Source organism: Panthera leo, chromosome C2 (genome assembly GCF_018350215.1).
Source record: "Panthera leo isolate Ple1 chromosome C2, P.leo_Ple1_pat1.1, whole genome shotgun sequence".
NCBI lineage: Eukaryota > Metazoa > Chordata > Mammalia > Carnivora > Felidae > Panthera > Panthera leo.
The window spans coordinates 148,724,776-148,736,985 of NC_056687.1; the positions used below are offsets into that span (position 1 = coordinate 148,724,776).

General features: G+C 50.4%; 1 protein-coding gene across 12 annotated transcripts in view; it reads right to left on the reverse strand.

Annotated features, from left to right (window-relative positions):
• The window catches only part of TRAK1 (trafficking kinesin protein 1), a 124,600-nt gene that overhangs the window by 19,263 nt on the left and 93,127 nt on the right, over positions 1 to 12,210 (reverse strand). For all 12 annotated transcript variants that reach the window (XM_042955090.1, XM_042955082.1, XM_042955081.1 and 9 more), the window contains 6 exons: positions 11,598 to 11,728; positions 10,890 to 10,964; positions 10,053 to 10,190; positions 5,581 to 5,657; positions 4,102 to 4,338; positions 2,774 to 3,090 (listed from right to left, as the gene is read on the reverse strand). In XM_042955090.1, coding sequence (XP_042811024.1) covers positions 2,774 to 3,090; positions 4,102 to 4,338; positions 5,581 to 5,657; positions 10,053 to 10,190; positions 10,890 to 10,964; positions 11,598 to 11,728 — 975 coding nt within the window. The remainder of the gene's footprint in view (positions 1 to 2,773; positions 3,091 to 4,101; positions 4,339 to 5,580; positions 5,658 to 10,052; positions 10,191 to 10,889; positions 10,965 to 11,597; positions 11,729 to 12,210) is intronic.

A 12,210-nucleotide genomic window follows, 5' to 3' on the forward strand; every position in this document is an offset into this window, starting at 1 on the left:
ACAGTCACCACACCTTTCCTTCTGTTTGCTTTCCCTCCACATCCCACTGTTCTGACTACAAGTTTTTGTATCATCAAAGGAAAAGAAAACCAAATCTATTTATGTCAGAAGAGTACCTGGGACTTAAAAGTTAAAGCTAACCTGTTGGACAAGGTCTAGCATAGCCTAGAAGTAGATGCTGTCCTCTAATTACATACTGACTTGTTTTTGGGGAAATACCATCTTGGTATTTCCGGGGGGTCGGGGGGAAATACTGCCCAACCCATCTCTTTAATGCAGGGCTGTCTCTTCTAGTCTGGAAAGTTTGGTTTGTTCTTCACTTGCTTAAAACACCTAAGGTAAGATGATGAGACAAGAGTGCTAACCTTAAACACCGAGCCCAGCTATGTTGGCTGACACCAATGAGCAGACAGCAAGATGAATTAAATAGGTAAGGGAGACACAGATTGGCTATCTGCTGTGATCCCAGCCAACCTCCAGGGGCCTCACCCCAGGCACGTTTACCTGGGCCACCGAAGACCAAAGGAGTCCTATCGGCTTCTGAGCAGGCTAGCGGAAACGGATGATGTTAAGAACTCGGCCCCAGCACAGTGCTGGTCCGGGTTCTCAACACTGGTAAGGCCACCCTCCAGACCTGAGCTGCTGCAACAGGGGCAAGTGTGGGGAACCTGAGTTTTAATTAGCACCTATTAGGTGCCAGGCATAATACAAAACACATCACATGGACTCCTCACCACAATTTTGTGTGGCAGGTGTAAGCCTTATTTCACAAATAAGGGGGACAGGGCTCAAAAAGGTAACTTGTCTAATGCCACAGAGATGCGCTGAACCCAGTGTCAGGCAGACTTCTGTGTCAGCACTCCATCGTATCATATTAAACATAGTAACACAAAAAATAATTGTGGAGGGAAGGAAGAAAGGAGATATTGGTTGTATTTTAAACAGCTAAGAAGTCAGAGAACTACAAAATGGAGGACAGGGATCTCTATCATGAGAATGCATGACAGTCCATGGTGATAAGATATGACTTCTTAATGGTGGTGATTTAGCATCCTGGTGAGCTGGGTACTATCAATGAAACTCACCTAGCAAATCTAATGGGATTTCCTCTTATTCTATTAACACAAAAATACTGCTAAGTCACAAGATTATAAAAGAGGTAAAAAAAAAAGATGAATTTGTCGAAATAAAAGTTTAATAATCTCTTCCTGCAATATGCTTGGAAAATGAATCCAAAGACATATTCTTAGATGATCTAATGAAATACAAAGTCAAATACAGAAATCAGACAAAATAGAGATGGTAATTCCAATGAGCTTTAAGAGACAAAGGAGAAAAAAAGAAAAGAAAGGCAGAAAGTAAAATTGCAGAAATGGAAGATTTTATTGAAAGAAAAACAGACATAATTATGGATCAGGAAACAATCACCAAGCTCACAACTGAATAAACAATTAAAAAAAGAATGAGCCATCCCTTTTCTGAAATCTAATAAGGCCCTAAATTATACAATTAAAAAATAATCATGAAGAAAGAAAGTCAGCCCACCCTCTTCCTTCCTTTGAAAACTATACGACCCAGGACCCAGTTAAGTCTTAGGTCTTTAACAAACACACCCTCATTTTACAGCACACATTCTCAACAGGGGTGATACTGCCCCCAATGGGTCAGAAATGGGTTATTATGGGGTGAAAAGAATCCTAATCTTTTTAGGCAGAGAGCCGAGATATACATATAGTACATCAACAGTATATCTGTCATATTAAATTGTAGGGGCGGCAATTAAGAGCATATGTCTAAGACCACGCCTTAAGAATATAGGTCTAAAGTGATAAATACAGCCTTACCCAGATTCTGATTGGGCTTTGCGTCAGAAATGTAATACAGAGTACCCTCTCAAACAGCCTCTGAAACTCATATGGGTTTCCAAACCAAAGGAGTCAAAAATGAAAAATACCAACACTGGGTGGCTCTTGCCAGGGTGGTGGTAAGAAAAGGGAGGACATTTATAATGCCTGGAGGACAAAGAAAGAAAAAAGGTGAAATTCTCCGTGAGTTTAATCATCCGGGGTGTCCCTGGAACTGAAAAGTAAATTGCCCCTGGGAAAGGCAGGCTTAAGGAAGCGCGAACTCACCGGCCGGCCTCCGCGGCCGCCCCCTGCCTGGCCCCCCAGCGGTGGAGGTGGAGGCGCAGGAGGCTGGCTCGGATCACACCGCCGAGGCGGAAGGAAGAAAGTCACACCCTCCTCACTGGAAGACCAGAAGCAAAACGTGTCAGCCCACCAACTGCAAATCGCTTTCGCATGGTTACTGAAAAAAACTACTTCCTGCGCTGCTCTGCACCCCTCCCCGACGCCAACGTTTGGGGGGGGGGGGGGGTCCAAGCATTCATTCCCGGTGCTTCTCAGACCCCAGGCGTGACCTAATTAACTTTTCAGTACCTTAGCAGGGCCTCTGCCTCCCGCAAAGAGGTTTACTTCTAAGGTTCTAAATGCAAAGGAGAGAGGACTGGGAAACCAGCGTCAGCACGTTAGTTCCCTGTCTTTGGCCTTGCTGGCCGAGGTCAGCCCCGGCCCGCGTGCGCACTCGCACACCTGCCCCGGCCGGGCCCCGGCCGGGCGCCGCCGTCAGAGGAACTCAAACCAGCAGCGCGGCAGGCTGTCGCGGAAGAAAAAGGAGTAGGTGTTACAGAGGCTGCCCGCTTGCCGGTGGTGGATCAGGGACCACAGGCGGTCGCTGAGGAGGGTGGCGAGGGGCCGAGGCCCCCGGTGATCACCTTCCAGCGGCTTCACGATCTGGAGTTTCTCGGGCAGGTAGGAGCGGCTGCTGAAGGACATGCCCGAGAAGCCGGTGAACTCGGAGAGGCGGGAGTGGGTGCCGAGGGACATGATGCTCTCCGTGGGCGTGAGGGAGCCGCTGAGCAGCTCGCCCTTCTCCGCCAGCTCCCGGAGCTTCCGCTCCTGCTCCTCCTCGAAGAACCTCCGCTCCGAGAGGTAGTTCTCCCGGCGGAGGGACAGCCGCCGCAGAGCGGTTTCCAGGTCGTGGGAGCCCGGGGTGCCCGGCGTCCCGGGCTTCTTGCTCCGCTCGTCATTCCTGCAGAAGGAGGGAGATGGGGCTGAGCGTGGGGCACCCCGCAGCGGGCGCGGTGCAAGGTGCGTGTGGCAAGGAAGGCCTTCCTGCCAGGTGCACGGGGTGGACAGGTCGGAGTGGCTGCAGGATGGATAGGGAAGCGGACGAGGCAAACAGCTGAAATTCAGGCAAAAATGGGGGCATAAATGATTGCCCGGAAGAACTAGTTCCCTCTGGTGGGTGTTTTGGGAGGTAGAGGGAGAGCACTAAGGTGCGTTAAAAAAAAAAAAAAAAAGTGTAAGAAGAACTCCTCTTGCTATAAACCTCTCCCTCGTTGCTATAAACCTCTCCCTCGGGAGCCCTTAGGGAGAATTCTTCAGGATGCGGGTCCTAGTCACCAGAAGGGCCACTGGTTCAAGAGGCGTTTCTCTGTCCTCTTGAATTAAAAGAGCTGTTCTGATTAAGCAGTTTCCCCCAATTTTATTATCACGTAAAAAGGGTACACAACACAGCTGGCGTGTGTGTGTGTGTGTGTGTGTGTGTGTGTGTGTGTAGGGGTGGGTCTGCAGGGCTTTAGGACAAAGAAGTGCCCACTGCTAAGGAAGCCCCACCCCAGGGACAAGCACCTTTGAGGGGGTCCAGGACCCCACCTTCCAAAACAAACTAGATTCTGGCCAGGAGAGAGAAACTGAGTCCTCCTCTACCTTTTAAACATCCAAGCTACCAAAGGGCTCATGAAACAAATGTCCACTCTGCAGCTCAACAGTGAAGATTAACAGAAAAATACTCATTTACCCTCCCCTTCAGCATCTGACAGAGAAGCAGACTTCCTGTTGTACCTCTTTAAGCTTGTGAAAATACCAGAATCGAGAATGACTGTAAACACAGAGTGTTGTTAAACCAGATTAAAACACTGAAAGCTCTAGACTTTTCCCGTGACTCTTTATCAGTCTTCCTCTTCTGATGACTGAACTTACACTCTAAACACACTACCTCTCCCCAAAACAGCCAGATAAAAACTCTGGGCTGGCTCACCCCAGGTCAGCTGACTCTGCTTCCAGGATGATGCTGTTGGTCTTGTTGTCCAGGACCACGTTGCCAACATCACTGCCATAGAAGCTAGACCGGGGGGTGCTGACGCAGCTGGACAGGAGGGAGTTCACGGCTGAGGACTGGTTGGAGCCAGGGATGTTCATGGGGGACGGGGTCAGAGACCTCTGCTTGACGACCTGGTTGATGTTTCTCACCGTCTCAAAGACTCGCCTCTGGTGACTGGGGGGAACGCACAACATCATCCATGAATAAACAAATGCAGGAATGACCGTGGAGTCCAACCTTCCAGAAACTACCATCTAGGAGCCAAAAGGCAGCTGGCCCACGTGAGCCCCCAAACAACCTGCCAGCCCGTGCTTCCAGTGTTTCTGAGGGCATTGGCTGGAACTCAAGAGACTCAATGCCCACTGAATTCAGGCCTCTCATAAATACGTGGTTGTGTCCTAAAGGTGATGCTAGCAAGGGGATACTGCTTTTCTCTCCCTTAGGCTTAACCCACAAATAAAAATACTAAAGTAGAGCTTTTGTCTCCCAGATACTTTTCCTCTTTCATGACGGTCACCAGAACGTAAAGTCCAAGAAAGCAGTGTTCACTGCTCAACACATAACAGGGCTCCAGAAATATCTGTGGAATGAGTATCTGGTGACCATTCATATACATTTAAAAAAAGCAAGACGAAGTTAGTCTTAAACTTCTATAAGGAGATGGTAAACACCAGATTAATATTTTTTTAGCAACTGCTATTTCTAAGAGCGGAACCTCCCTTTGATGCTCATTTGTTTCTTTTTAAGGAGACAAGGTAGGCACGTTGCTACAACGGCCACCTCCTTCTGGGATGCAGAGGCCTTCACACATGCACCGAGGCTCAGGGACTGTGGTCACTCCCGGGATCCCATTTCAGTTCCAGCTGTGAGCTTCGGGTACAGAAAATACACAATGAAATCGGATCCACAGTGTCCTCAGAAACACCTCAGGGCAGGCCTTGAGCAAGAGCTCACGTTAGGAAGAGAGTTGGTAGAGGCCAATATCCCTAAACATATCCAGGAAGGAAGTGGAAGCCTGGGCACTCCTTGAAGAGCCTTCATACTGCATCTCATTTTTCTTTTCCTAACAGACATTAAAATTGTTTAAAGCTTAAACTTTAAACACCTTTCGGTGTTTTTCACCGAAAGGAAAGATAAAAACAAGTCGTGGTGTCAAGGCAGAGTCTGTAATTAACAGAGATAAGAAACATCTCTCTCCTTACTCAACTTTCTAGAAGTTCATAACCTATCTTTGAAACCTAGTAAGAGTTGCTGGGGGCTACTATCGGCTGTGTTCTCTTGTCTCCCTTAATCTGGACCCAAATCTGTGGAAGGACCACAGTGATCACTGGGGGGGTGTCTGAGACCCAGACGTTGTTAGTTTTGATGACCACAGGGCACGAGCCAGTCTCTGGGAAGCCTAGAACGAGGCCGTACGCGATGTCTGGAGACTCAGGCTCTTCCAACTGCAGCTCCTTGCGCATCGTTCCCTCGATCTCTGCTGCCAAGGAGTCCTGAGAAAAGCCAGAAAACACAATGAGTGCACAGCAGTTCAAGTGCTCGGTCTCTAAAAGACGCGCCCGGCTGGCTAGCCACAGGAGTGTCAACCGAGGTCTCAGAAGCTTGCAAACTACCGTGACACAAGGCTGACGGCATTCATCACTGCTGGAAACCCTGACTGAGCAATCCCCACGGCAGGTCCCGAACGGAGCAGTCCCGGTGGGCACCGGGTGTAAAGGCCCTGTGATCCCATGCAGCTAAGGGTCTCAGAGCAAACTCCATGTTCCCTTGGCCAAACCACAGAGCTGTGACTCTGCCACAAGGAGTGGAGGGGAACTTAGGGAGGACGGGACTGAGTCGTGAGCACTGGCATCTGAGCCTCTGCTCTCATGGCCCTCCACCCCCGGCAAGAAGAGCTCTCCCCGTCAACGACGCATCGCCCACCTCCCTCTAACGGCCAGCTCACACGTCCTTTCCACCAGTAATCCTTCATTCCTCCCCCTAGAAAGACACCAAACACATGAAGTCCCTGCGAGTTCCCCGAACAGTTAGTCCACTTAGATCTCTCTCCAGCTAAGTTGTGAACTTTGCGGGTTGGGGGAAGGCCTGGCACTGATAACTTCTCACTTTCTGGATGGGCCAGGCCCCAACCTGAGACTCAACGACAATACAGGCTGCCTCCCTGACCACCTGCCACTCCTCACCGTATCAGCTGGAGCCTAACAAGCAATCCCACATGCTGCCACAGGTAGATGCCAACAGGAGGACCAGGTGTGTGCAGCAAAGCACCTGCCGAGGCCTCAGAGAAGGACACCACCTAGGACAACCTGAAGGAAAGGGCTGACTCCGTACTAACCAACACATTTCCTGGGATGACAGGAATGTGCTTTCTGCACTGTCCACTGCAGGGGCCACTGGCCACAGGTGGCTATTGAGCACTTGAAACACGGCCAGTGTGGCTGAGAACCTGAACGAACTGTACTAATTTCAGTGGATTTAAATTTGCATGGCCACTTGTGGCCAATGGCTTCCCAGCAGACAGAGCAAGGGACTCCGAGGTGTCCACCTCCAAGCCCCACAGTCAGGGAGGGATGCTCCAGTCTGGAACCTGGGACCAAGTGGGGAGACTTATAGGAGTCAGCAAGAAGCTGGGTCAATAAATGGTTAGTGGGCTTGTTTTCAATTCCTATTCATAAGTGGGCAATTTTATTTAGTAATTACTACCCACAGATTGACAGTCAACATAACCCAGGTTGTAAAAGGCTTCTCTGGGTGAACAGGACTGACTTTTTTAAAGCCAGTTTACTATTCATTCATTCATTCATTCATTCATTCATTCATTCGTTTTAGAGAGAATGCACATGCAGGGGAGGAACAGAGGGAGAGAAAGAGAATGCCAAGTAGGCCCCATGCCCAGTATGGAGCCCAACACAGAGCTCGATGTCATGACCTTCAGATCATGACGTGAACTGAAATCAGGAGTCTGACATGCAACCTACTGAGCCAGCCAAGCATCCCCAGTTTACTTTACTTTTTTTTTCCCCCAATGTTTGTTTATTTTTGAGAGACAGAGCATGAGTGGGGGAGGGGGAGAGAGAGGGGGAGGGGGGAGAGAGAGAGAGAGAGAGAGAGAGAGAGAGAGAGAGAATGAATGAATGAATATCCAAAGCAGGCTCCAGGCTCTGAGCTGTCAACACAGAGCCCGACGTGGAGCTCGAACCCACGAACCATGAGATCATGACCTGAGCCAAAGTCAGACGCTTAACCCACCGAGCAACCTAAGTGCCCCCAGTCTACTTTTCTTAATACTATAATTCACCACACAGCTTACATTCAGAGCTCTACATGAAGAAAATATCTTCACACAAATTAGGAGAGATAAGATACTAAACTATCAATTTCAAGGCCATGCTGGGAGGATGTCGCCAACAGGCTCTATGACTTGTCTTGGTTGTGACCCCATCCGGCAGTCTGGGGAGGCCATGGACCTCTTCTTAGAATAGTATTTTTAAGTGAATCAAATAATGAGGACAAAAAGGAAGCCAGATCTATTGAACTAGTTACAAGAATGTTAGTAACGACGATGGTGAAACAGAAACACACAGGCTCCGGCTTCTGAAGTGGAGCTCAGCATGAACGGGAGTTTTGAGACATTTACAACTGAAATGTGCCATGAAAGCGGCTATGATTTCAACTGGTGACAAAATCACGGGGGTGCCAACATCGCTGTGGTTTGTTGCCTACCTTCACGTAAGAAAGAAACGACTAGGGATTAATGAAAATAGAAGACATGACCTTCCCGCAAGTTCACGGGCCCCCTGAATCCGGGGTGGGGATCCTAGATTAGGAACCCCTGCCATAGGCAAGAGAGCTGGGGATGTACTCCTTAGGCAGAAACTGCTACTCACCGTGCCACTCAGCAGTTAGAGAGTCTGGGAGCGAGAGGCAGCTCTGGTGTTCTGCTCCAGAAACACAAGGCACGGCACCACTCAGCTTGCCTTAAATACCTTTAATACATAGTGCACTTTAAAAATAGCCATCTTCAAAAAACCGAGTTATGCCAACAGCTACAGAAAAAGGCAAACAGAAGCTCTACCTCAGCAAATATGAAAGCTGAGGATTTCTGCAGAAGAAACCCAAATACAGATTTTGAATTGGACTTCGCTATGTAAGGGCTTCGTTTTAAACTACGGGTCCATCCCTGTGAGTGGGGAATGCTGTGGGGCAAACCCCAAGTGCATGGGAGATAAGATGCCCCCCGGAGGTCACCGCGCCAAGATGGGAAGCCAGGAAGGAGGGACACTGAGGCAGGGAATGTACATCGCCACGTAGGACAGTCTTTGAGCTCCCTGTCATCAGCTCTAGGTGGAGGAATCTGGGGCACAGCCTGTTCTTAAATCCCGTAACCGGGATTCCTGGACACAGTGGATCGCCAATCTACTCCCTGGAAAGCTACGTTATACAGCTTCTGTTTTGGTTTCACTAAGTTTCAGTCAAGCTGAGAGAGAGATCGTTCTAGGCTGATTTTGATATACATGAGCAAAAAGGAAAGGAGATCGTGAGTTAGGCAACATGGGGCAGGCAACGAGCGTCGGGGGCAGCCGGAGTCAGCACCGGCGGGGGAGGGGGGGGGTGTGAAAGCAAAGAGCCCCAAGGAAAGGCCAAATCCGGAAGGGACCGAGCTGCACAAACACTGAAACTGCCATCTACTCGCATCTCATGTGGGAGTATTTCTCTCAAAAGTCCTCTCCTCAAAGAGACCGTGGTATTCCCTCAAACCACGGAAATAGAACCTGAATATAAAAGTTCTCAGCACTTTGCTCTTCAGTCCATTTACCCACCCATCCAAACGCAGTGTCTGCTAAGCATCTACACTTCTACAACATGTGAACACAGTGCAGAAAACAGACTATGCGACAGAGGGAAGGAGAAGAGGAGCAAGTAAGATACGGTCCCCACCTTCAAGGGGTTTTCCTCTGACAGAAGAAGGTAAGATGAGGAAGCCCACCAAGTATCACAGGGAAACGAGCGGCAGAGGGGGGGCCTGCCCTGGGCTGCCCGACCCCAACAGGGAGGGGCCAACCCGGAAAAGCCGCTTTTCCACCATGTTTCCTCAAAGCCCAAACATGAAAAGAGATCAAGCCAGAGTTAAGAAATAAGACTGAGGGAGAATCATTTTGTAGGAATGTAAAAGCAGCTCCTACAGTGGGGAGAGAGATTTTTTTCAGATCACAGATACTGAAAACCACCGAGAGAACGATTAATAAGCCTAGAAACAGGGGCGCCTGGATGGCTCTGTCGGTTAAGTGCCCGACTTCGGCTCAGGTCACGATCTCGCGGTTCGTGAGTTCGAACCCTGCGTCGGGCTTGGTACTGACAGCTCAGAGCCTGGAGCCTGCTTCGGATTCTGTGTCTCCTTCTCTCTGCCCCTCCCCCACTCACATTCTCCCTCCCTCCCTCCCTCCCTCCCCCCCCCCCCCCCTCTCTCTCTCTCAAAAATAAACATTACAAAAAACTACCAAAAATATAAGCCTAGAAAGAACCAGCAGGACTGTATGGGCAATTTAAGAATTCTGGAATGCACAGTGAGGCCAAAATAGCTCATATTCTAACAAGGTCAGAAAAATAATAACGTATGAATAACATCTTCCAAATATCTGAGGTTCCTACGAAATTTACCGGTCAAGGAGAAGAGGAGGAAACACGACGGAGTCAGAGGGATGGGAAAGAAACAATCACGTAGTCAAGGAGCCACCAGCTGGGCACACAAGCCCCTGACTCGGATCGAGAGCCAAGCTGTGGGACCAGAAGCCTCCCGCAGACTATGCTCCAGACCCCGCCTCCCTACCGGGGGCACCCCTGCGCCCTGCTGGGTGGGAGGTGGGGGCGTGGAGCCAGCGGGCGCTCACCATGGGGAACAGGCCCAGGGAGTGGTAGCGCCGGGACGTGGTGTTGGGCATGGTCTTGTTCCGGAGGTTCTTCAGCTCCTCCTGCGCCTCGTGAAGCATCTCCATGCACTCCGCGTACTTGTCCTCCAGCTCGCGCAGCTGCAGCAAGTCAGAGAAGCGTGCAGGGTCAGGGACTGGCGGCCCTGAGCCCTGAAGCCGGACACCAAAGAGCCCTTGAGGCTCAGTTTGGCTTCCAACCGGGGGGGGGGGGGGGGGGGGGGGGGGGTGCTCATGGGCTCAGAAACCTCCCAAATTCTCACAACGGGCAAGTGAGATCACAGGCTTCCCATTACGGAATGCGGAAGTCGTGGGAATGAAAGGCACAGCATAGGGAACAGCGTCAATGGCACTGCAACAGTGCTGTATGGGGACAGGTGTGGCTACACTGTGCAGAGAACAGAATAATGTACAGAGATGCCCAATCACTACGTCGTACATCCGAAACGACTCTAACAGGGTGTGCCAACTACACTCAAATTAAAAAATTATTTGTTTTCCAACAGCATCCATCTATCTTGACACGAACGGGAGAGATCGTCACACCCTCGTTTCCAGCCACGTCTCTCAACAGGTGCCTTTACGCGGCGAGCAACGTGTCGTTTCGCTGATGGAAACGTTCGGCGGGAGCGGGCTGTGCGGCGCCAGCCTCCCCGGCCCCCGTGGCGGTGACAGTGTGAGCGCGAATTTACGAGTAAGAACGACTTTCGATTCAGAAGAAAAACGGGTAGGGACCCCCAGCCTGGCAGGGGGAGGCTGAGAAGCGGGACGGGCCTGGAGAAGGGAGGCAGAGCCGCTCACCTCGGCCGTGAGCTGCCGCTGGGCATCCTTAGCCGCCCCCAGGTGCTGGACCAGCTCTTCATTTTCCACGGCACACTGCAACACGCCAAGGGGCCAGTCAGCTTCTCTTTTAAGACACTGGAAGCGGTTCACTGTTCTCCTCTTATTATCTGAGCTGTTACAATCCTGTCACATTTCTACAACGAGACTTCTGTGCCAGAGTAAAAATTTCGTCTTCCTTCTACACGATTTTGAAAGCAGCCTTGCCCCCATCCAGCACAGCCACGGCCCCTCTCCAGACGCACGTCACCTCGCCTTGCTTCTAGCAAGGGCCCGAGCCGGGAAACTAAACCGTATTTGGGTTTGCTTCTTGCTGCTGCTGCTGCTGCAGGACTGATTTAAAAAAGGGGGGTGTTGTTCTGCCACAGAGCACACTGGGTGTGCTGTGCAAGAACAAATATTAGACTAGAAAATTCAAACATTAAATTCCAAAACTCCCTATCGACAGCACCTTTGTTCACAAACTCTTTTAACGTGCAGATTCTTTTTAGGAGATAAGTGGTGATGACAGGATCCCCTCCCCGGTTCAGGACAACGAGCTTTGTCCTATTGAATCTGCTAAGCCTTTTTCTCCAAAGGGGCAGCACAAAATCCTAAACTATGAGACTAAAGGGCACGGTCTTCAGGTGCAAATACCATCTGCACTGGCTCGAGAAACAGAAACCTTACAGCTTTGGCCTTCTTCTGCAAGTCAACTATCTGGGACAGCAGGTGTGTGATCTCCTCTTGCTGGCGGGCAGCATCCTCAGTCTTCTTGGCCAGCTCCTCTGAGATACTGGCAATCTGCACATTGGCATCCCCTTTAATCAAGAAATGACAACCACCAGAGGGAGTCAGACCCAGAGAGAATGGTCTCTTTGTGGCTTGCACAAGAAAAAGCATCTTTGTTACAAGACGGGGGCAGGGTGGGGGGGGGGGGGCAGAAGTGGAGAGAACACGGAGGGAGGAACAGTGCCCATTTTCCTGCCCCAGCTCAGTCTGGGCAGCCCCCAGGTGTGGCTCCCGGGCCTGGCGTGGGGGCCCAACCCCCCTGACCGCAGCTGCCCCCCCCAGGAGGAAATCAGGCTTTGGGCGTCAGGCAGGAGATGCCACACCAAACCAAGGTCCAACTGCCCAAATTCTCACCTTCATGCATGAGCAGATCCACATCATTAACAGGAACCCCTGTTGCACCCCATTCTAGAAGGAACTGCTACCTGCACAGTCTAATTCCCTGGGTGCTTTCAACCCATATTCAGAGTCATAACTCATTTTACTAGATGTGAACACAGGGTGTGTTTCA